The 24,884-nt window shown below is 44.6% G+C and overlaps 3 protein-coding genes across 6 annotated transcripts in view; 2 read left to right on the top strand and 1 right to left on the bottom strand.

Moving 5' to 3' along the window:
* Positions 1 to 24,884, top strand: part of LOC308462972 (acyl-coenzyme A synthetase ACSM3, mitochondrial-like) — a 313,063-nt gene that overhangs the window by 209,750 nt on the left and 78,429 nt on the right. The window lies entirely within an intron of this gene.
* PDILT (protein disulfide isomerase like, testis expressed) overlaps positions 1,148 to 24,884 on the bottom strand; it is a 25,029-nt gene continuing 1,292 nt past the window's right edge. The window contains exons 2-11 of the mRNA XM_080981101.1: positions 15,705 to 15,911; positions 13,500 to 13,633; positions 12,842 to 12,979; positions 11,586 to 11,696; positions 10,547 to 10,672; positions 9,618 to 9,815; positions 6,313 to 6,433; positions 5,247 to 5,428; positions 2,015 to 2,092; positions 1,148 to 1,340 (exon numbers count right to left, since the gene is read on the bottom strand). Coding sequence (XP_080837227.1) covers positions 1,269 to 1,340; positions 2,015 to 2,092; positions 5,247 to 5,428; positions 6,313 to 6,433; positions 9,618 to 9,815; positions 10,547 to 10,672; positions 11,586 to 11,696; positions 12,842 to 12,979; positions 13,500 to 13,633; positions 15,705 to 15,911 — 1,367 coding nt within the window. The 3' untranslated portion in view covers positions 1,148 to 1,268. The remainder of the gene's footprint in view (positions 1,341 to 2,014; positions 2,093 to 5,246; positions 5,429 to 6,312; positions 6,434 to 9,617; positions 9,816 to 10,546; positions 10,673 to 11,585; positions 11,697 to 12,841; positions 12,980 to 13,499; positions 13,634 to 15,704; positions 15,912 to 24,884) is intronic.
* LOC308462976 (acyl-coenzyme A synthetase ACSM5, mitochondrial-like) overlaps positions 22,612 to 24,884 on the top strand; it is a 23,584-nt gene continuing 21,311 nt past the window's right edge. For 2 of the 4 annotated variants that reach the window (XM_080981081.1, XM_080981080.1), the window contains exon 1: positions 22,612 to 23,097. The gene's annotated coding sequence lies outside the window, so the exon portion shown is untranslated. Of the gene's footprint in view, positions 23,098 to 23,190; positions 23,276 to 24,884 lie in introns of those variants that run through there. The other 2 variants (XM_080981082.1, XM_080981083.1) reach the window with 2 other exon arrangements.

Here is a 24,884-nt window from a genome sequence, read left to right as displayed (position 1 = left end):
TAGGAGAGGGCAGGCTTTGGGCTTATGGGATCTAACCTTTCCCCCAAAATTCCAGGGTCAGCTGGAGCCAGGTTCAAATGGCAAAAGTCACATCCACACCACTGTGATGCAGCTTTAAACACTCCCAGCTTCCCCCAAAGAATCTTGGAAAGCTTATAGTTTGTTAAGGGTGTTGAGAGCTGTTAGGAAACCCCTATTCCCCTCACACAGCTGCAATTCCCAAAATGCAAGAATTAAAATTGCAAATGCTTTAGTTAATATGAAGTGCAAACTGGGCATTTGAGCTGTGCCAACAGAAAAGCTTCATCAGAGCAGCCTGCAGACCTCTTTCTACGGGACGGGACACTTTCCTGGGTCTGCTTTGGTTAGCAACAAGGAAGCTGAGTTAGAGAGACTCAAAAGCTATTCCAGTGGCAGCTGAGGTTCATTGGGACCAGTGCGGCAGAAGACGGGGAAATCAACAGTGTGTGGAACCAGAGCCAATAATAGTAATATTAATAATTTATTATTTATACCCCACCAATCTGGCTGGGTTTCCCCAGCCACTCTGCGCAGCTCCCAACTGAATATTAAAAACACAACACAGCATTAAACATTAAAAACTTCCCTTAACAGTGCCACCTACAGATGTCTTTTAAAAGTCAGATAGTTGCTTATTTCCTTGACATCTGATGGGAGGGCGTTCCACAGGGCAGGCGCTATTACCAAGAAGGCCCTCTGCCTAGTTCCCTGTAACCTCACTTCTCACAGTGAGGGAACCGCCAGAAGGTCCTTGGCGCTGGACCTCAGTGTCCAGGCTGAACGATGAGGGTGGAGATGCTCCTTCAGGTATACTGGGCTGAGGCAGTTTAGGGCTTTAAAGGTCAGCACCAACACTTTGAATTGTGTTTGGAACTGTACTGGGAGCAATGTAGGTCTTGGCGGCAGCTCCCAGTCACCAGTCTAGCTGCCACATTCTGGATTAATTGCAGTGACAGGCAGAGTCATGTCCTGATTGGTTGGCATGAAGAAGAGAGGCAGGTGGGGGCTGGCTCAGAAAAGACTAAGGTGGATTAGCCAGTTCTCCATTTCTCCATCATGGGCCCATCTCCACTCCTGCTGAGAATGATATTCACTGAGCCAAAACACACACAATCAAACCAGTGTATTTCTTTCTCTTGTCTTTATTTGTTTGAATACCTTCCCAAATCCCCATGATCAGGTCAAGATTCTTGTAAACAACTCTACCATCCTTCAAAAATCAATGTTATCTGTGCTTTAAGGAAAACCTACAGCTCTTCCTTTTGCACAGTTCTTTCCTTCTCCTTTTCAGGGTCTTCTTTCTTGGCTTTGGATGAGTCCTGATAAACAATCATATAAAAAAGTAAGTTATGCAACAAAGCCTCTTCATAACAAGTTAGCGTTAGAAGAAGCAGCAAACTGGCCAAGCTGGACTTACAACTTGGGGGTGGGCCAGTGGCCTTCTGTGAAGGACATGGGCCCCACTGGATTCAAGAAGTCTTACTTCTGAGTAGACATGCTTAAGATAAAGGTAAAGGGACCCCTGACCATTAGCAGCGCTCATCTCGCTTTATTGGCCGAGGGAGCTGGCATACAGCTTCCGGGTCATGTGGCCAGCATGACTAAGCCGCTTCTGGCGAACCAGAGCAGCGCACAGAAACGCCGTTTACCTTCCCGCCGGAGCGGTACCTATTTATCTACTTGCACTTTGACGTGCTTTCAAACTGCTAGGTTGGCAGGAGCAGGGACCAAGCAATGGGAACTCACCCCGTCGCGGGGATTCGAACCACTGACCTTCTGATCGGCAAGTCCTAGGCTCTGTGGTTTAACCCACAGCGCCAACATGCTTAGGACTGTGCTATAGGTTCTGAGCCACACATTAGCCCAAGAAGTGTGGATCAGGTAATTTTGCATTGTGAATCCACAAAGACAGGATTCCTCAGGCATGGGTACATGAATCCATTGTGTGCAAGACAATCCTAAAACCACCTTTAAACATAAATGTATACCTTACCTTCTTTCTTGCCTTAATTTGTTCTTCTAAGAATTTAGCAAAAGCATTGAGATTGTGCTCGCCTTTATATGGGACAACCTTTGAGGAGGAAAAAACAGGGGGGAGAGGTGAATGGAACAGTGAATTGTCTGTTATTTTGTGAACTCTTAGGGCAACATGCTTGGTACATGCTTGCCCTACAGATATCCTTTAAGACAGATATTGGGTTGTATACTTGGAGTAGACTCATTGAAGTTAATGCACATTACTAACTTTGGTTTATGAATTTTGCTCAAAGTAGGACTTAGCTGGATACAGCCCATTGTTCCAATGCTTATGAAGGTCCCAATCCATATTGGCATTCTGCTGGCTTTTGAAGACATTTGCCTTGAGATCTCAACCTGAACCTTCTGTTTTAATTAATGGGATTGTTTTTTATTTCATATTTTAATGTTGAATGTTTCTACAGTGGTACCTCGGGTTACATACGCTTCAGGTTACAGACTCCGCTAATCCAGAAATAGTACCTTGGGTTAAGAACTTTGCTTCAGGATGAGAACAGAAATCGTGCTCCAGCAGCGCAGCGGCAGCAGGAGGCCCCATTAGCTAAAGTGGTGCTTCAGGTTAAGAACAGTTTCAGGTTAAGAACGGACCTCCAGAACGAATTAAGTACTTAACCTGAGGTATCACAATATTTTAATATTTGTGGACCTGGTTTTATATATATATATATTTTGTAAACTGTTGAGAAGCCAATCTGGCAAAAAGCAGTACATAAATTAAAATAGCAGAAAGTGCCTGGCATTGCTCAGGAATTCCAAGAAACCGAAAATATCAGTGCACAGTTGAAATCAGGGGTTAAAGTCAGTGCAGTTTTGAAAAGTTCAGTCTGCCATCTTGATTCAAAATGGCATCCAAGTGAATCTGAACTTAGACAAAAACCTGCTCTTTGATCTGAAGAACTACCATGAAGAAAACTGCTTACAATATCTTAAGAGGTATCCAAATGCCTAGAGAACAAAGAGACAAACAACTTTCCAAAATATATGGTAGATTATGGTTGTTGTTGTTGTTATTATTATTCAGTTTTAAGTTACAGGCTAAGTTTTGGTTAAACATTATGATAATTGTTTTGATGGCAGGAGCAGTTCAATAATGAAACCAATTATTGATTGGGGAGGAGAGGGGCTCTTTTACACTAGTAATATTCAAACAGACTGGACATCAATTTGATGGGGATGCTCTCACTCTGGACTAGAGATGGGAAGGCCTGGGAAAAACCTGGGGAAATTGGGGGGGGGGGACACCAGGGTTCCCCCCCTTCCCCCCAGCCCCTTTTTCTGGAAAAAATGAAAAAAAAAGTTTGATATAGTTTGAATATTCCACACACTATTCCCCCCCCCCCCAATTTTTCCTGGAAAAAAATGGCTTTGGGGAAAAAACTGGAAAAACCTGTAGACCTTTTATGGAGCTTAAATATTGAGGTGGACCATAACTTTATTTGCTGTTGGTGCTAAGGGGCAAATCTGATTATTTTTTATGTTGATGGTTTCTTCCTTTTTTCCTTGCTTTTGAGGGAAAGGGGGTGGTTACCTGTTTTATTGCAAGCATAATATTTTTATCTACACTGTGTTTCACACAATTTGTAAAACTACTCCACACTTAATTTTTTTTTCAAATTTTCCAAAATTTCATTTTTCCCCCGGTGGGAAACGTTTTTTCCTCATGGCTTCAAAATTTCCGGAAATTTTACATCTCTACTCTGGACTGCCAGCATCAAGCAGGAAATTGGACCCAGTGGCATACAAGTCCTGCCCCCACCCTCCAAATCTGTGATTTGATTATTTTATTCCAGTGCATGGCCAATTGAGAGAACTAATGGCAACACATCCCAGCTGCCAACCTTCTCAATTAGTATTCCTAGAGGGTGAAAACACATCAGGCCAGGAGCAATGCAAAACAAGAAAAGGAAATGCATTTATATTCCAAAAAGAACCAAATGCCCCAGGCTTCTGTAAACAGACACATTTTTACGCCACCTAAATGCTCAGGGCTCCCTCTTTGGTTCATTAGAATCTGGGCATGAACACACAGCAGCAGAGTACCTTCCTAAGAGATTAAATGAGGACAAATGTCTTTGAATGTAATTTATGTGTGGGGAATAGGGGGAGAGAGGAGGGGGGAAAATGAAAACCTGAGTAATGTCTTAATTATAAAAGAGTGCCATTGAATTGAATTACTTGGCTCCAGAGGTGATGTTCTCACTTCAGTTAGATTATCCATCCAAATGGTGGCGCACACCCATTTGTTTGATGTATTTTTTATTATTTGTGACCTCCTTTGTTGTAAGACTAATTCCATGGTTGTTGTTTTTTTTTGAAAAGCACAAGAGAATGGTGGGTCTGAAACATAATCGGGAAGAAGGCGCCAGAAGTTTCTGTTGCACCCAGAAACGTTTCAAGCATTGCTTGAGAGATTAAGTGCCCGTTCAGATGTGAGGGAATGCTGAATTCATTTCCTGAATATAATGCTAGTGCTTCAGTCCTGTTTCCTAATGCTTTTCACATTGCAATACCTGCTGCATTATGGAACCGTAGCTTTTTGACCGATCTGCCAGCTAAATTTAATTCACACCAGTGGGTGTGCTCTGACTAGGGCTGCCAAACTGTGAAAATCCAGACAGAGAAGTTGTTGAAGAAGAAGAAGAAGAAGAGTTTGGATTTGATATCCAAGGAGTCTCAAAGTGGCTAACAATCTCCTTTCCCTTCCTCCCCCACAACAAACACTCTGTGAGGTGAGTGAGGCTGAGAGACTTCAGAGAGAAGTGTGACTAGCCCAAGGTCATCCAGCAGCTGCATGTGGAGGAGCGGAGACACGAACCCGGTTCACCAGATTACGAGTCCACCGCTCTTAACCACTACACCACACTGGCGAGCTTTGACATGGGTTGACATGGATTTTCCCGGACAACAGTATTCCAGATATTTCCAGGAAATTCCAGACATATGGCAACCCTAGCTCTGACACACCCACAAATGTAATTGGAAAGTGTTGCTACTCCCCTATCTTTCTGCAGATGTGTGTGTCTGTTTCTCCATGATTCACGCATGATAACAGCAAGAAATGTAGTTTTCCTTTGCTTTTGAGTCCACAGAACACCCCTGCTTGCTGCTAGAATTGCATCCTCCCCTCCTATTTCATCACAAGACATCCATTACCCATAAGTACCCAGTGAGGGTGGAAAACATCTCACCTCCGTTTCAGATCCTGCAGGAAAGTACCTGAAGAACGGGTACCGTTCCAGGTTGCTTAACAGAATGTCATTTGCCGTGAAGTCTATTTTGGCAATGACAACGTTTTTCCGGCTTTCATACAACTTGCCAAATTCGTCCCATACAGGTAGCAGTTTTTGGCAGTCGTGAGACCAGGGTGCATCTGGGATAGAAAACCAAGAATATGCCATTTCAACATAAATAAATAGTGATTGTCCTGGAACTTATAACACCTTCTAATGGTGTAGTCAGCTAGTGAGTGCTGACAGAACTGTAGCCAAAGTTAGACTAAAGGTAAAGGTAAAGGGACCCCTGACCATTAGGTCCAGTCATGGCCGACTCTGGGGTTGCGGCGCTCATCTCACTTTATTGGCCGAGGGAGCCGGCGTACAGCTTCCGGATCATGTGGCCAGCATGACTAAGCCGATTCTGGTGAAACCAGAGCAGCTCATGGAAATGCCGTTTACCTTCCTGCCAGAGTGGTACCTATTTATCTACTTGCACTTTGACGTGCTTTCAAACTGCTAGGTTGGCAGAAGCAGGGACCAAACAATGGGAGCTCACCCCGTCGTGGGGATTTGAACCGCCGACCTTCTGATTGGCAAGTCCTAGGCTCTGGGGTTTAACTCACAGCGCCACCCGTGAAGTTAGACTACTGAGAAACAAAAGAGAGGTATTGGGATGCACTGGCAAGTTTTTTAAAAAAATTTTTTTAAACTTTCAAAGGGGAATCCTGGGAACTGTAGTTTGCTAAAGGTGCTGGGATTGTAGCTCTGTGAGGTCAGCAGCCTAAACAAATTACAATTCCCAGGATCCTCCATGACTGTTAAAGTGGTCCAAGTGTGCATGAAATGTGCGCTATGGGAGTGAAAACTGTTTCCGCTGCAGGCAAGTTTAAACTAGCAGCATTTGCTTGAACATCACACGCCAACTCCATATCAGCTCAGTGTGCCACTCTGCTGCTGTCTTCAATCAAATCAAGTAATTCTTTCCCTGTGAGAGCTCATCCACCAGAGTCTCCTCTTCAGAAGCGCAAGTGATACTCACAGAACAGGACAAACACGTGGTTCTTCTTATTAAATACAACCCGGTCAAAGTTGCTCCCAACCAGTACTTTCACCGGCTTCTTATCCCAGCCTTCTTGGATTTCCTCGCTGGATTTATGTGGCTAATAAGGGGGAAAGAGATAAGGATGGATGTCAACAGGGGCTCATCTTTGAAGCTGTGCTGGGTGGTTAAGTGGCTCTCTTTGCTAAAAGTCCTTGGTGAGGCTTATCTGGCTGGCCACATGTTCCCTTTCACTTTAATTACCAGCTGTCTGCTTTGTCCCATAGCAGGAGAGCAGAACTACTCACTACAGTAGAGCGATTTGTCAAAATCTCAGGGACATAGGATGATATTTTATACCGAGTCAAGCCATGGGTCCATCTATAGCAGCGGTTCTCAACCTGTGGTTCCCCAGATGTTGTTGGACTACAACTCCCATCATCCCTGAGCTCTGGCCTTGCTAACTAGGGGTGATGGGAGTTGTAGTTCAACAACATCTGGGGACCCACAGGTTGAGAAAGGCTGACCTATAGTATTTCAGGCAGAGGACATTCCCAGACTTACTGGGAGATACCGAGGACTCGCCCTGAGACCATCTGTGTACAAAATAGATGCTCTATCACTCCATGGCCCTTGGTGAAATTCTGAGTCGACCTTCGCTCCATCTAGTCCAGTATTGTCTACCCTGACTAGCAGCAGCTCACCAGGGTTTCAGGCAGAGTTCTCTCCAAGCTCTCCCTGGAGATGGTAGGGATTGAATCTGGGGATTGAACCTCTGCATACAAGACTAATACTCAGCTACTGAGCTATGTCCCTTCCTTGTTGTAAGGCACCTTCCCCAACCATGTACGGAATAGGGAGTGGATTTCCTTCTACTCTGTTCCCTCAACATCTTCTGATTCAATATGTCTGGCATCCCACTCATCTTAAACAAAAATGCACTATACAATGCAGTCACAGCAAAGAACAAAGCATCAAAACCATGGCATCAATTTACATGGTTTTAAAACATTGGTTTTAAAACAAAGTAGAGACATCACCTTGCCAACAAAGGTCCGTATAGTAAAAGCTATGGTTTTCCCAGTAGTGATGTATGGAAGTGAGAGCTGGACCATAAAGAAGGCTGATCACCGAAGAATTGATGCTTTTGAATTATGGTGCTGGAGGAGACTCTTGAGAGTCCCATGGACTGCAAGAAGATCAAACCTCTCAATTCTTAAGGAAATCAGCCCTGAGTGCTCACTGGAAGGATAGATCGTGAAGCTGAGGCTCCAATACTTTGGCCACCTCATGAGAAGAAGAAGATGGAGGGCACAAGGAGAAGGGGACGACAGAGGATGAGATGGTTGGATAGTGTTCTCGAAGCTACTAGCATGAGTTTGACCAAACTGCGGGAGGCAGTGGAAGACAGAAGTGCCTGGCGTGCTCTGGTCCAGGGGGTCACAAAGAGTCGGAGACGACTAAACGACTAAACAGCAACAACAACAACAAAACATTGGCAGGCCATACAGGTTCTCCATAGAAAGGTTTGTGAGGCTGGTGGAAGAACTTTACTTTCTTTCCCTCTTACATATGAAAAAAAGGGAAACAAGGTTTCATCAAAGGTGTTTTCTTTTATAACCCCATCTGCAATTCTTCTGAGCCCAGTTAGTCGTTCTGAACTAGCAATATCCCAAATATTATTGAACCCTGTCTCCACCTGGCATTCCACTCATCTCAAACTCTGGCTGAGGATTTATATAGTTCCTTATCAAGATTTATATACCACTTCATCAAAATATATAGGCAGTTCACATAACGTGGCATGCAATATTGATTAAAAAGAGCAAAAGCAAGACAGACTTTAAAAACAACAGACATAATAAAATGATCAAGACAGAGATAAACTCAGCAGATATTAAAGACAAATGTACATATTAAAAGTACATGTCTGGAAAAGGCTTGTTACGTGGCAAGGTCCCGACTCCCCCCCCCCCCCCCCAGGTTGAATAAAGACACTTGACAGCAGTATTTTAGGTTAATGGGCTAAAAAAGGCCACAATTTTATTGGTTACATATTGTGAGCGGTATTGGCTTAGGCATTGGACCTAACCATATCTGACTCCTGCCCGTCTGCAGGGAGTCCGGGAAGGGTTAACCACCAACAGGGGGAGTCCTGCGGATGCACATCAACTAGGAGCTCCCCCAGGGTCACCAATAGGGGTCGTGCCTTAGGCCCTAGCCTCTCCAGGCTTCGGACAGGGCAACGCCTCCAGAATCCTTTAACGGAATACCCTTCAATGTGTGGGGGAGGTGATGGCGCTACCTCCCCTCCCCTCTTCTCCAGCAATATTCCAATGCCTAACCACCAAACCTTACAAAGTTGTGATGATTTGCTATGAGGTAGGAGAAAACCAAGTAGCTGGTGCCAATTTGCCAAGTCGAAAAGTCTTACCAGGCTCCTCAACAGCGACCAACCAAAGTCCATAGCAAGGTCAAAAGAGATGATAAAATCTAAAGGGTGGGAGGGTGGGAAAACCGGAGCAGCTGGAAGCACGAAAAGGGAAGAGCTTCCTACTGCGTCTTGCTTAAATCAAGCAGGCCACACCCCCAGACAAATCAGATTGGTCGTCTGGGCAGTGACACAAATGGGAATCTCCCCAATCACGCAGGGCTGACCACACCCCTGCGCACATGAAGGGGTTGTGAGTGCCCGCAACCCCACCTCCTCCTTAAGGCGGAAGTGGCTTTGAAACCTACCAACCAACCAACAACAGCATTTTTTAAAAAGAAGTAAGGCAACTCTGAAGGAAACTGCAAAGAAAAATTACCAGACTATAGCTAAAAGACAGCAGGGTTTAGTGCAATGGTGGGGAACTGTTTTGGCTCCACAAACCAAATCCTTATCAGGATCAGCCTCGTGGGCCAAATTTGACATGGCACTATTATTGCTGGTGGGTGAATGCCTGGGAACCACAGCACAAAGGGCATTGCTAGCCCTACACTCAGTGCTGTAGGGAGCGTTGATCATAGGGTTGGCGAAGCATTTTCTCCCCAGGTGGGTGATAGAGAAAAAAGCCTGCATTTTACAGGCTCCCTTTGGCTGCCAGCCAAAGAACCCACTGATCATCAGCTGCCATCAACATTACAATTTCTAGAGTGGTTTAACTTAAACTATACATGCACATTAATAAAACACAGCAAAAAAAGCAATTGATGCACTTGTGAGGCTCGATAGGAGCCAGACCAATAAAACTGACAAATTGTTTGCCATGGTATACCAAATGAAAAGCGTGACCCTGTTTGCTTCCATCCCAAAAGCTCACCTTTGCTTTTCCTTCTAAGTAGTTCCGGCAGAAGTTTCGTAGATTCTCCGGGGTCACTTCATCTGCAGGCATCTTGTACTTGACATTACTTGTCAAGTTCAGGATTTGAACAGAAGGGACTTCTACCTCTGTTACCCGGAAGTACTCAATCACACGGCCATTTCTGGTTTCATCAGTATCCACAAAGATGAACATAATCTGAAGAATGAAAGAAGCAAGGAATATATCTACCCCCCTTACATCCCAGAACAGTTTCCCACCTTGGACCCCCAGATATTGTTCTGATTATAACTCCCATCATCCCTGATCATTGGCTATGCTGTCTGGGGACAGTGGGCCTTGTAATCCAACAGCATTTGGGGCCTCAAAATGGCTGTCCTAGACGGTGCTTGAAGACTGATTTTTATTTTATTTTATTTTATAACTGCTCTGTGACCCTCAAGTGAAAGGCAGTATAGAAATTCAAATAACAATAACAATAATTTATTTATTTATTTCATAAAAAATATACTGTTTGATTGTAGAAAAAACTTTAACATGCATATTTAAAATGATATCTTTATGGATGCTTTTTGTTGTATATTTCCTTGATATATTTGTATGAAAGTGCAAGTTATAAATGTGTAAATAAATGAATAAAATATCTACCACAGGGAACCAAGCAGAGGGCCTTCTCAGTAGTGGCACCCGCCCTGTGGAACAACCTCCTGTCAGATGTCAAACCTTTAAACAACTATATGACTGGGGCTATTTCTCATATTGCACGGCTGCTCGCCCCCAGTCCATCACTTACTGACTGCCTTTGGAACTGCATTTGAACCTAGGCTTGCGAGACGATCCCAGGAAAGCAAACATCTACAATGTCCTCAGCACTCTGACATCCAATATTTGCAATCCAGGAGAACTCCAGAAAGCGACATTATACTAACCTTCCCTCTGAATTCTGAGGCAGCAGATGTATAATTGTCATAAGCTGAGCCAAACATGTCAGCGCTCTTGGCCATGAAGAGAACGATGTGATTTTCAACGGGCACGTCAAAAATCTTCACAGATGTCTGGAAAACAAAACATCAGAGCTCTCTCACAGAAGCCTGGCAACGAAGGTCACAATCCAGAAAGAGACTGAGGGTTGTAGTCAGCTAAGCCCTACTTAGAGTAGACCTGATGAAATGAATGAACCTGTATTCTTTACTGCCCCGTTCAGAGACAGCAAGTCTGTGGGACCATTTCAAAGTTTCTTGTTGCAGATATTCTAGTACAGTGGTACCTCAGGTTACATACGCTTCAGGTTACAGACTCCGCTAACCCAAAAATAGTACCTCAGGTTAAGAACTTTGCTTCAGGATGAGAGCAGAAATTGTGCTCCGGCGGTGCGGCGGCAGCAGGAGGCCCATTAGCTAAAGTGGTGCTTCAGGTTAAGAACAGTTTCAGGTTAAGAACGGACCTCCGGAACGAATTAAGTACTTAACCAGAGGTACCACTGTAATTGGGAGCTGGAGCATTTACTAGGAGAGGGAGATAGAAGCAGCTCACATCCCTGCTGTAGAGAATACAGTGGTACCTCAGGTTATATATGCTTCAGGTTACAGACTTTGCTAACCCAGAAATAGTACTTCAGGTTAAGAACTTTGCTTCAGGATGATAACAGAAATCGTGCTCCGGCGGCACAGCAGCAGAAGGAGGCACTATTAGCTAAAGCGGTGCTTCAAGTTAAGAACAGTTTCAGGTTAAGAACAGACCTCCGGAACAAATTAAGTTCTTAACCCGAGGTACCACTGTATTGAGCTGAGCAGAGAAGTCTGGGCTATTAGGGCAAATGGGGCACAGACCCACTCATCTCAGTGTTCCCTCAGCCATAGAGAATGGCCCCGGATCATCCAGGGAGCCTAATGATCAAGTGGAGACCCAAACTCAGGTCTCCCCAGTCCTTATCTGAGACTCCAACCACTCAGGCAGCACCAAACTCACCTCAAGATTATACTCTATGACTAAATCCATGGTGAATGTTTTTATTAATCCAGTAAGGTCCACTTTGTTCAGTTTGCCTTCTTCGGATGCTTCATTATGAACGGGCTTTCCCTGGAGCAGAAGAAATATTCGATTTAACAATAAAGCAGGCCACATTCCCTGTTAACATTCACATGGGGAGGGCGAATCATTGGATTCAGTTGCTGCCTTGTGCCTTTCGAGAAATGATGTTTGAAAAATGGCTGCCCTCCTGTGGTGCAATGAGTCAGTGTGTCTGGCTGCTAACCAGAAGGTTGGTGGTTCGAGCCCACCCAGGGATGGCAGGGGGCAGGATTCCTGCATTGCAGGGGGTTGGACTAGATGACCCTCGGGATCCCTCCCAACTCTACAATTCTATGATAAAGCAGCTTTCTCTAACCATCTGCTTTGTGTGCAGAAGGTCCCAGTTTTAATCCTTGGCCTCTCCAGCTGGGGCTTGGAATGTCCCATGTCTGAAGCCCTAGGGTGTCCTGGACTACAATGTCCATCAAACACAGTCATCTCATTTTTTGAAAGAGCCGCAACATTTTTCCATCGGTCAAAGCATAATGGCTGTGTTTAATCACATGACAGATAGCAGTGGCCGTTTCCACCAATGTGAAAAAGTTGCACTGCTCTCATTTTATCCAGCTATTTAGTTGAAGCATTTCACTCCAGCAAAGAAAAAGGCTCTGTGAGTAGATCACAAAATATCACCCCAGGCTTCAAATATAAAAGACATAGCACAAAAGGAAAGGAAATTGGGAGTTTGAAGGAAAACAACAAGTCCAGACACTAAGACCATAATGGAGTTCTTGTAACAAGCAGCTGGAAGGAATAAGAAGAAGAAGAGTTTGGATTTGATATCCCGCTTTATCACTACCCTAAGGAGTCTCAAAGCGGCTAACAATCTCCTTTCCCTTCCTCCCCCACAATAAACACTTTGTGAGGTGAGTGAGGCTGAGAGACTTCAGGGAAGTGTGACTAGCCCAAGGTCACCCAGCAGCTGCATGTGGAGGAGCGAGGAAGCGAACCCGGTTCACCAGATTATGAGTCCACTGCTCTTAATCACTACACCACATTGTTCAAGGAGAGGAGAGCCAAAAGCTGCTGGCCTGTCCCTGTTCCCTTACAGCTTTTTATACATATAATGTATTTCTGCACTGTTTCTGCTACATAGGGATCCCACTGGAGAATGAGTTTAACATTAGTATATAAGATACACGTGTTAATAATACCTTTTGGAACACAACCACCATGTCTTCTCTGATGCCAAAGTCAGCAAAAACCTCTTCGCTGGCTGTTACTCCAAACGGAAGTTCAGGGACATCTCTTGCAGAATCATAGAAAACCTCCACAGCTCCACCTTGAAGGCTCTGTATATGGGAGGGGGGGAAGGGGGAAAAACATAAGAGAAGCCCTGCTGGGTCAGTCCAGTGGCCTATCTACTACACCATCCTGTTCCCACATTGGCCAACCAGGTGTGTGTAGGAAACCCACAAGAGCCCTCTGTCCAGCAACTGGTATTCAGAAGCATTTCTGCCTTTGACTGTGGAGGCAGAGTATCGCCTTCACGGTTCATAGCCACTGATAGCCCCATCTTTCATGAATTTGTCTAAGCTTCCCTTAAAATCATCTAAGAGTTGCACATCAACAACAGGACTCGACAGGCAACTCAGGGATGAATTTGCACGCAGGCTCAGTCAGCTGCAGTTTAGGACCTCAGATGTTATGTGTTTGTTTGTTTTGCTAAATTTCATGGTACTCCAGGTGGGGTCTGATCAAGGTACTGTTACTTCCCTTGGTCTGAACACTACACCTCTGTAAATGCAGCCTGGAATTGCATTAGCTCTTTTTGCTGCTGCATCACATTAATTCCCATCCACAATAGTTTACCTTAAAAAAGCCAATCACCACCAAATCATCGGAGTCTATGAAGGTTTTGGCCTGGTCTGTGCTATTAAGAAGTACAGTACTGAGTCCTATTTGTCTCCTGACCCATGTAATGAAGGCAGAAGCTTCTCTAACTCCTGTTAAAAAGAGAAGAAAAGAAGAAGAAGAATCAACAGGTTTATCAGCAGGAACGATACAATTACCAGAATCTTTAAACAATCAATCCCTCTTTCCCACAGGACACTAGTAAATGTAGTTCTGTGAGGTGAATAGTGGATCTCCTTATAATCCTCAGCACCCTTCACAAACTACAATTCCCAGGATTCTTTGGGGCAGTCATGGCTGTTTAAAGTGGCATGTGAGTGCTTTAAATGTGTGGTCCAGATGGGGCCCAATGCCCCACATGTCCCGACTTGCCCTTTCACACATCCAAACAGAGCACTTTAAGAGAGTTTAACTGAGGAGTGGGGAACCTCAGACCAGGAGTCTGAATGCGGCCCTAAAGATCGCTCTATCTGACCCTCAGCATTGTCCCACCTCTCACAAGGGTGCAAAACAGGACCTGGGTGTTTTTGCCTGGCTGGAATATGTCACTGAACTGTAACAGTGCCTGTTGGTTGCCTGGATGGAAGATAGGGAGAGAGGGGTGTAGAAATGAGTCTAAATGTAAATATTCACATTCACTGCTCCGCCCACTTTTAACTCTGACTCCTCCCACCACTGGCATGGCATGTGTCCCACAGAAGATTGCCCAGAAGGAAACGTGATCCTTGGGCTGAAATAGGTTCCCCATTCCTGGCTTAACTAATGCACAATTGTGCCTTTCCTGTGTAATTGGATGTGCTACCAATTAGCTGCCTAATCACCAGCTTCCGCGTCTGTTCAGGTTTGTTCAGGTCAAGCCACTCTCCTTTTTATTATTATTACTTAAAGAAAACCCTGAAAAGAGCACGTCCTGATGTGATTTACATGGCAAATCTGGAGAACACCGTTTAGCCCAACCCTGCACAAAATATCGACTAGCAATTTAATCCAGAATGATTTCGGGATCATTCCACAGCTTATTGAGCAGTCTGCCTAATTGAATTAGGTGTCAGAAGCAAAACCTGTATGTTTTTCCGCTAAACAAAAGGGGAAATAAAAAGGTGCTGAGAAGCGGTACATGAGCTGTTCAGTGCTGAAGCTGAGCTTTCCCCAGTGGGAAGGGATCCAAAGTTTTAACTCCTGAAAATCCATCTGCTTAAGTTGAAAGCGGTTGTGGCGTTTACCTCCTAGGTGGGTCATTAGGAAAGGGTTAAATGAGTGAGAATGTGATTGGCCAGTGGGAATGCAAGGGGGGAGTAAAAGTTAGAGTGGGAGGTTTTGAAAGTCAGTTGAAGTTTCGGAGTTGAAGAGGGAAGGATTAGGTGTGGGTTGGTAGAGTTGTATTGTGAGAGAGTGAGAGGAATTGTTAGGTGGAGTCAGATAGATAGTTGGGGATAATCAGTTTGAAGTTGTTAGGAACTAAGATTAAGAAACTGTCAAGAAAAACTAACTGAAACCACAAGCTTGTTCCTGCACTTAAAAATAAACTTGATTATTTGTTTATGTTAACAACTGTCTGGACTCCGTGTGTCCCTGTAAGAAATGGGGTGGTGGCAGCGGAAAAAGCAATCACAGTGGTGGCACAGGGTCAATAGACCGTCAAACGTCCGGGGGCCCTGTGTGATCTACAGCGGTTTTTAAAGATTTGACCAAATGAGACCCTGCAACAAAATGTTGCGGTATGGAGATTGCAGCCACTCTGTTTCATTCCCCCCTCTCCTCATTCCAACACTAACAACCTCCGAAGGGCCAGGAATTCCCCATCTCTGGAGTATGCTGGCATCTGGTGATGCTGGCAGACGACATGTTCAGAGTGTGCTTTTTGTGAGCAAAGATTTATGCTCCTGCTATGAAAAGTGAGCATTTTCATCCCATTTCATAGACACACACAACCCAACTGTTCCCAATGCAGTGGGCATATTTTGTGGGGGGTGAAGTGTTTTGTGAAACTGTCTCCCTCCCACCCCTTTCCACCCAGCCCTAAATGCCCCTGTCCTTATTCAACACTCTTGCATGTGCTCAAATTTATTAAGTTTTGAAACGATTCCGTTGTATGCTTGAGAGCTGGGCACAAGCTCCCCCTTGTGAGCAAACAGGCATATTTGCAGCTGCGTATGGGTTTACCTTTGCAATCAACGGGGTTTTTCCTGTCACCGTCTACAAAAAACTTCAGGGTCGGATATTCCAAGATGCCGAATTCCTTTTTTAAGTCTTTCTGATCGGTCACATCCACTTTGCCAAATCGGATATCCACAGATTCCTTCTTCAACTGTTCTGCAGCTTTGGCAAACTCTGCAGCCAAGCTCTGAGAAGGTCCAGATAACGGGATGTCTGGGAAAAACCAAGACAAAGAAAAGCAGTTGCTTATCCACATTGGCTAGGATGCCCCTTACACAGAAGAACATAAGAACAACGGCTTGTTTAGTCCAGCTTCCTGTTCTCACAACAGCCAACCACATGCCCGTAGGAAGCCCATAATCAGCATCACCACCAGGCCAGATTTAGGTTTGATGAGGCCCTAAGCTACTGAAGGTAATGGGGCCCTTTATATGCCCAACTGTCCTTTGTCAACAACAAGTTGTCGCTGTTTTTTGTGTTGAATATATGCTATTTGGTATTTTATGGACCTAATAGGTATCTAAAGCCATTTGCACGTAACAAAATATGTATTTTATCAAAGTAATTGTTGAACTGAAATACAATTAAGAAGAAGTATATTAAAAATGAGCAAACCAGTGATATTTTAGGGAGCAGGCTAGTAGGCGGGGCCCATTACTTACATCATAGGAGCCTACACAACACAAAACACTGTTGTTGTATGTAGGTTTTATTTTGTTTGTTTTTTATCTTATATTTTGGAAATGTACACCCAGATTTTTTTCCCTCTAAATTTTTTTGGGGTCCCCAAGAGTGTGGGGCCCTAAGCTATAGCTTGTTTCGATTATACGTAAATCCTGCACTGATCGCCACAGAAGAGAATGGGTTGTGTACAAGTTGCATATGCTAATGTATATTTATAGATGCAAATTTAGAAAGAACTATGCAAATGTAAACAGAATTACAGTACATCTTCATAGTGGGAAGAACTGTGACCAGGTGAAGAGTGTGTTTTTGCTATTTCTTTATTTCATTTACTTAGCAAGATTTATATACCGCTTAATCAAATAATAATAATCTCTAAGCAGTTTATATATTATATTGTGAACTGCCTTGAGCTCTACAGATGTAGGGCTGTGTACAAATTTCAACGATAATAAATGCATTAATAAAACAATGCAAAATATTCATTGAAGATAGTAATAAAGCTTTAAAAGCAGTAGATGTATTAAACGTATCACAGATAACATCAACATTAAAAAAATGTACACAATAAAATCAGGTGTCTGGGTAGGTTTGCCTTTAAAAAGTTTTTAGTGGCTATCGAAAACAGTGCAATGAAGGCTCTGCCTAATATCAGCAGGCAGGGAGTTCCAGAGGAAAGGAGCTGCAGAACTAAAAGACTGATCTCCCACAAATACAACACAAACATTACATGGCATGTAGCTAAGGATTACATGCAGTAGCTAAGGATGGGAAACTTCTGTGTTGCAACAAGACTTCAATTACTATGTACTGTAGCAGGGATGTTCCAATGAAATTGATTGTTGGGAGATTCAGAACAGACAAAAGGAAATGCTTTTTCATAGGAAGTTAACCTATGGAAATCCCTCCCACAAGGAGTAGGGATGGCCAGTGGCGTAGCGTGGGGGTGCAGGGGGGGCCGGCCGCACCGGGTGCAACATCTGGGGGGGCGCGCTCGCACTCGCAGCTCTCTGCCCCTACCTGGCTCACTCACTCTCTCTCACTGCAGTGCTGGCTGTGCGAATCCGATCCGAGCCGCTGGGTGGCCACCCACTGTGGAGGGGGTGGGTGCCAGGTGTGCGGTGTGGAGAGAGAGCGAGGGACTATCTGGGGGAGGGACAGTGCAGCGGCTGCCCAGCGCAGCGCTGAGCGCGGGAGAGAACCACACCAGACCAGACCAGGCAGCAGTAAGAAGAAGCTGGCAGCGGCGGCAGGTTAGGGGTTAGGGGGCGCAAATTACTTGCCTTGCCCCGGGTTAGGGGGCGCAAATTACTTGCCTTGCCCCGGGTGCTGACAACCCATGCTACGCCGCTGGGGATGGCCACTAATCTGGATGGCTTTGAAGAGGATTAGGCAAATTCGCGGGCAACAAAGCTATAAGATCCAGAATTGCTTACTTGTATCAGGTTATCCAACCGTTACAAAATGAATGAAAGTAACACAAAGCAACATCCACAGAGGTTTAGCTCAGGCCCAAATAAAGTACAACATAAAACGAGCTTTAAAATTCCAAATTTTCCCTGGCAGATCACAGCATGCCCTTTTGGCGAGGAAAGGTTTGGCTAGTAGTAGTCACAACGACAAGATTACCTCCAGTTCAAGAGCCAGAGTGATTCTGTTACCCTACAAAGGGGGTCTGGAAATGACACTGGTCCTCTTTAGCCAAATAAAGACAGCAGCATCATGGAAAGAGTTCAGATTTATTGCAGACTAGAATTATAGAATCATAGAGTTGGAATAGACCACAAGGGCCATCGAGTCCAGCCCCCTGCCAAGCAGGAAACACCATCAGAGCACCCCTGACATATGGTTGTCAAGCCTCTGCTTAAAGACCTCCAAAGAAGGAGACTCCACCACACTCCTTGGCATAAATTCCACTGTTGAACAGCTCTTACTGTCAGGAAGTTCTTCCTAATGTTTAGGTGGAATCTTCTTTCTTGTAGTTTGGATCCATTGCTCCGTGTCCGCTTCTCTGGAGCAGCAGAAAACAACCTTTCTCCCTCCTCTATGTGACATCCTTTTATATATTTGAACATGGCTATCATATCACCCCTTAACCACCTCTTCTCCAGGCAAAACATGCCCAGCTCCCTTAGCCGTTCCTCATAAGGCATCGTTTCCAGGCCTTTGACCATTTTGGTTGCCCTCCTCTGGACACGTTCCAATAAGACTACAATAAGAATAAATGATCTAGAGGAATTCTCCAAATTCTGGACGCTGGATACAAAATTCAAGGCACTTTTAAAACATTCTCTTTACATGATTAGCCCATGAGCGATCCCTTTCAGCAATATGATTGGATAACAGACCCCTAAAACTAATTTCATTGGTCAGAGCAGCTTGCTCCTAATTACTATGGCAATAGGTATCTTTAATTTAGTCTTAGAGTTGGAAAAGACCCAAGGGGCATCTAGTCCAACCCCATGCAATGCAGAAATCTCAGCTGAAGCATCCACAACAGATGGCCATCTGCTTAAAAACCTTCACAGAAGGAGAGTCCACAGCTTCCCAAGAGAGACTGTTCCTCTGTCTAACAGCTCTTACTGTTAAAGTTTTACTAATCAAAGCTTATAAATTCACTATTCTTCTGTCCCATACAAAATGTTGCTTTTCTGCTATCTCTTACATGAAGACTTGTCTGGATCAGGAAAATTTATTGTTGTCCTGGTTTTGAAGTTGAAGGCCAGTTTCATTCTGCTATGCAGAGCTGATAAGAGAGGCCCTAACTGTTAGCGAAAACACAAAAATGCATCTTCTATTTGCAGGTTGGGGGGGGGGGTTACAAGGAGAAAATGCTTAAACTTCCAACTCTGTGATTCTGACTCAACAGTGTGAAAACATAAAGGGGCCTCAATCCTTAATTGACTCAGTTGACAGAGATGATCTGATTGATACTGGACATCTCTGGCTTTGGGATTTAACGAACGTTACATCAAGTGTGTAAAACAAATGCATTAAAAATCTCTGTTCAGCTAGGTATCTGCTTTTTGTTAAAACTAAGTAGCAAGCTGTCAGAGCTTCAAGGACAAGGCAGCACTGAATTCCTTGCAAAATAAGCAGGCAGGGGAGAGATGGCTTTCTTTCCAACACATTTCCAGTACAGGGCAGTGGCAAAGATATGTTGTGGTTGTGACGGTAAGAATGTGTTCATGCACGCAGCAGGCCGTGGTCAGTTGTGTATCAGAAACATGTTCTGTGACAGAGGATGTAATTGCATAGGGGTTTGTGCACTGTGGATTCTGACATACAGTGTACACTTGGGTTGCGAATGTGATCCATGCAAGATGCAAGTTCGCAACCCACAGTGTTCACAACCCGCGTCTGCGCATGCACGGGTTGCTATTTGGTGCTTCTGCACATGTGCAAAGCGTGATTTAGCGCTTTTGTGCATGCGTGACCGCCGAAACCCAGAAGTAACCCATTCCGGTACTTCCAGGTTTCGGCGGTCTGTAACCCGAAAAAACGCAACCTGAAGTGGCTGTAACCCAAGGTATGACTGTACTTCCTGGCCCACAACACCCACCTGGGTCCCAGGTGAGGACACCCAGGCGTCAACTCTGTATTCCAGTTCTCGGGTTGATGAGCAGGAGAGAGCGAATGCTGGACTCAGATGCAGAGGAGTTCTGTTAACCACAGAGTCCCTCCTCTCCTTTCTCTTTAAACCGACCTTGAGAGGAGACAGCCATTAAAATAAAAGACCCCTTCCAACCAAGCCCCTCTAGATTTTACTGGCCTCCAGTTCCCATTAGCCCAGCCAGCATGACCAATGGTCACAGCATCCTCTGCAACAGCGGGGGAGAAGGCTGAGGTAGCATAGAAAGCTATGGCTCATTACAGCCATCTGAATGCAGAAATAAATAACTTTCCTGTATTTATTCCTCAAGACACCGTATTATGTAACCGTCCCATCCAAAACCAGCATGGGACAGTCACTTTCATTAGACTTTTGATAAATGGCTAGAAGGTTTTAATCTGTTCATCTTAACTTGCCGATCAGTTGCAAATCCCCGAAACATTTATTTTCATCATAATTACCAGGAGACCTCCATTAATCATCCTCTAGCCTGCCACAGCCATCAGCCGCCTTGAAATAATACCCAGCAGCCTCCTTGGAACATTAATTATTTCATCTAATGTCTTCTATGGCATTCGATAGAGAAGAGAACTCAAACAGAAGACTTTTGATCCTTGCCTGTTAGGCTTTTATGTAACCACATTTGGGAATGGGGATATTCAAGAATCATGGATCTTAGGGCAATTTGTGAGTGGAGTCCCAACCAGGGCAGCCCAATCTATTTTGCCCAATCTATTTTGCTTCTTAGGGCGAATGGCAACATGCAGAAGCTGGCATGAATAGCAGTTGGCTCCCACTTTGACACAGAGTCAGTGTGATGTGGCATTTAGAGCAGAGTTTCCCAAATTGGGGTCTCCAGTTGTTTTGGGACTACAACTCCCATCATTCCTAGCTAGCAGGACCAGCGGTCAGGGATGATGGAAACTGTAGTCCAAAAACAGCTGGAGACCCAAGTTTGGGAAATCCTCAGGTGCTCCCATAATGGCTAAGGTGACGAGCCAAGTTCATGATCAGACTTTGGAGAAGGCGGAAAAGGGGTTGTACTTGTGCCTGGAAGATATGAATGGCCAAGGCGTTCCCATCGATGGCAACATGATGTGAGAAAAAGCTCTTGACCTGTACGTGCTGTTCAAACCTCTTATCAAAGAGGGGAGGCCGTGTGATGAGAAGGAGTTCAAAGCCAGCCAAGGTTGGCTCAACAGCTTCAACCTGAAAAACGGGCACAGCCCTGGTGAGGCTGCGCCCGCCAATAAACAATGGGCGAAACCCTACTCCAAACAGTTAAAGAAACTGATAGAAGAAAAGGGATATCTCCCCGAACTGGCGAGATGGGGCTCTTCTGGAAGAAAATGCCCAGCCGCACGTACATTTCGAAAGTAGAAAGACAGGTGGCCCAAGACCATGTGATGTTGTTGTTTTGTTGCAACGTGGCCGGGCATTTAACAAAGCCCGGCTTGCTCTGTGGGTCTGCAGATCATGCCCTAAACGGCAAGGGCAAACACCTCCTGCCTGTGTTCTGGTAATCGAGCAAAAAGGCTTGGGTGATGGCAGCAATATTCCTGGATTGGTTCCACCGATGCTTCATTCCAGAGGTCAAGCAGTACCTCGAAGAGAAAGGAATCGACTTTAAGGTGTTGCTGATTGTTGATGATGCTCCCGGCCACCCCGAGGGAGTCCGGTTTGCTCATAACAACGTTGAAGTTGTCTTGCTGCCCCATAGTGCCACCTCCGTCATCCAGCCTCTCCACCAAGGCGTAGCTCGCTGCCTCAAGGCCAAGTACATGAGTCTTATGTTCTTGCGGGTCTGCAATGCTATGGACGCTGATCCCAGCCTCAACGCGGCTGAGCGTTGGAAATCTTTCAACGTACCTGACTGCATAAAGGAATGCGGCTGTAAGTATAGTGTGTTGAACCTATGGTCAGAGAGACCCAGGTTCAGATCACCCACTCAGCCATGAGACTCACTGGGTGGCCTTGGGCCAGTCACTAATCTCTCAACCTAACCTACCTCACAGGGTCGTTGTGAGGATAACACCAGGGGGAGAACCATGTATGCTGCTCTGAGAGCCCTGCAGGTAGGGTTGGATCAAAATATAATAATAATAATAATAATAATAATAATAATAATAATAATTCCTAAGCATATAATTCAGCGGGGTAAAGTGGTGCATCATTAGAAAACAATATGGATGGGGAACTTTTTCAGCCTGAGCGCCACATTCCTTCATTCCAGGGGCCACATACCTGTGGTGGCCATGGGAAAAATCGGTGTAGTCAGACATGCACAACTTTCCAACCTCTATCCAGGCAAGCAAGAGGTTTTATCACCATCTGAGGACACATACCAGCCTAGCGAAATCACTAGATCAGGGCACATAGCCAAGCCAGTGAAGGGCGTGGCCTCTGGGGCGTGGCCTGGGCAGAGTCTTAAGGGCCTGATAGAGAGAGGGCTGCGTTCAGACCCTCGGCCTGAGGTTCCCTGCCCCGTCACATGATGAAAGCTTATCTTGCTGCACCGTGAGCTCCTTGAGGAATAAATAAACTAATGATAATAATAAACTAATAATAATAATAGCTGCTGCTGCTGCTTTGGGGGTCTCCAATGCAGAGGGGAAGCAGTTTCTAAGCAGTGGAGGCTGACCTATTCAGGCAAATTCTGCATGGCCCCATCAATCTCAGACTGCCTTCGGCCAACCCCTACATGCCATTTTTCTTACTGACTTCTTGCTTGTCATTGCCTCTGCCTCCACCCACTGCTGGTCTTCCAGTCTTCTGCCTTACCAGTCTCGATAGACAGCAGCCACCACTAACGATAAGTAAAGAAAGGAAGGAATGGGGTACCCCTCACTACACACAGCAGATGTGAGCATCGAGGGCACCGTTCCAAGCCAAGGCTGGACTTTGTCCCACCACTGCTGCACAGATTGTATGACAGTCGGGCCAGGCAATTCAGGCTACAGCTGCGAGCAAGCTTTCACTTTTGCCTGAAAACAACAACCCAGGCACGGGACACAGAAAAGGATCTGCAGAGGGGAACCAGGGACACAGCAGTCATAGCGAGACAGTCAAGACATCCACCCACTCCCCAACTCCTGAGGACTGGTGAGTACTAAAAAGGCTTAAATATTTTAGAGGAGGGGTTGGGGCACTCTGTTTTTGCCTGCCCTGTGAACAAATGTCCGTATCCAACTCTAGTCCTACTCAGGGGAGAAATTAATGGATGTGATCAGTGCTTCTTCTTTTGAAGAAAAGGTGCCGGCATTCACCATGAAGTTGTGATGTAAGTCCCACACTTTTAACATTTGGTGGGAGGGAAAGTTGCCAGTACTGTGTACCCAGGAAAAAAAGCACTGGAACTTAGGGACATTGATTCTAATGGGTTTACTCTGAGTAGAACTTTGGTAGATACAAGCCAAAGTTTTGTGTGTGTGTGCGTGCTGACAACCAGCCCTCACTCTCAAATTACAAAAAAATAAAAATAAAAATGCAGACAGCTGTGGGCACTGTGCAATATGCTATTTTGGGGGTTTGCTCAGTGCCCATCAGTGCTTCCGTTATAGGGAAAGGGTCACAGCACAGGGGTAGGTAGGGAGCTTGCAGAAAGTCCCTAGATGACCCCTGGAAATGGAGGGAATGGGGAGAGTCCTTCCCCACCCCATTCTAGATAACAAATTTTTGATCCTCCAGAGTTTCATAATTCTAATGAACATACTTTTCTTTGTCGGAAGAAAAAATATGCATCCCCCCCACTGTTACATAAGAAGGTCAAAGAGTAAGCTGCATGAGTAAGCTCTTCCAAGAAATTCAGTGACTCACACACAATAACACATTTTACATTCAAAATGTGTGTCTCCCCCCCACCGCATAGAAAACACACAATACCATATTCACCTCCTATATCTTTGTTTATTTTTTGTAAGAAAGGCATGTATGACTGGTCTCCAGGGAGAGGAAAGAAATTCAGTTCTGTTCAAATTGTAACGTGAATCTACCACTTTCCAAAGCAATATGCAAACCAAAACCCAATTATCCTTTAAAATTCGCGCTTCGTGTTTTTCGATGCTGTTTTCCGAGCCAAGCAATGTGCATAGAAATGCATATATTCATGAAAACAACGTATTAAAATGCATTATATCAGTGGAAATTACTTGCATTTTTTTACTTCTGGAAAAACTGCATTCAGAACTCTGTATATTAGGGAGGAAATGTTCTGAAAGGCTAATGGGAATCCATGAAGACTTAAAATAATAATAATCACAAACCTAGAAATATGGAGAACTGGAAAAAAGGGAAACAGAAAAAACCAAAAACAGAATCGACAAGTTCACTTGCTGCCCCAAAGTCCCATTTTCAAAACTTCAAACAGAATTCTTCTGTATATACAGAAGAATAAATATACAGAATACATATACATATACATATACATAATTATTCTGTATATGTTTTAGCAAAACATATATCCACAAAATCGTTCTGCGCTAATAATGGATGTTCATTATTTGCACTGATTTTTCAGTTTGCTAAAAAGTTAATAAGTGACTACAACTATCGCTAGATCAAAGCCAAAATCAACCTTGGCATATTTTTATACCAATGGACTAAACTGAAAAGTCAACAGCAGGAACACACCATGAGCTGGTATACATTATGCAGCGAGAAAATAAGGGCACGGCGCCTTGACTTTCTTTCACAGCATCTAGATTCTCATATAATATGCTTCTTCTTTTCTTGAAGCAGATCATTGGCTTCAGTTTCTATATTAGTTAGGAGTGGGGGAGATTTAGAAGTCCTAAATTTGGCTTGGCGAGTGGACTAGTTGGCCTTTAGATACCCCAGCTCAAAGAGCATATGGAAAGGGTGGAATAAATAAGAGTTGGGGAGACCTTTTC

The sequence above is a fragment of the Podarcis pityusensis genome (genome assembly GCF_964106645.2).
Source record: "Podarcis pityusensis genome assembly, chromosome: 14".
Taxonomy (NCBI): domain Eukaryota; kingdom Metazoa; phylum Chordata; class Lepidosauria; order Squamata; family Lacertidae; genus Podarcis; species Podarcis pityusensis.
Note: the sequence above shows the minus strand (reverse complement) of the source record. Positions and strands in the feature narration are given on the sequence as shown.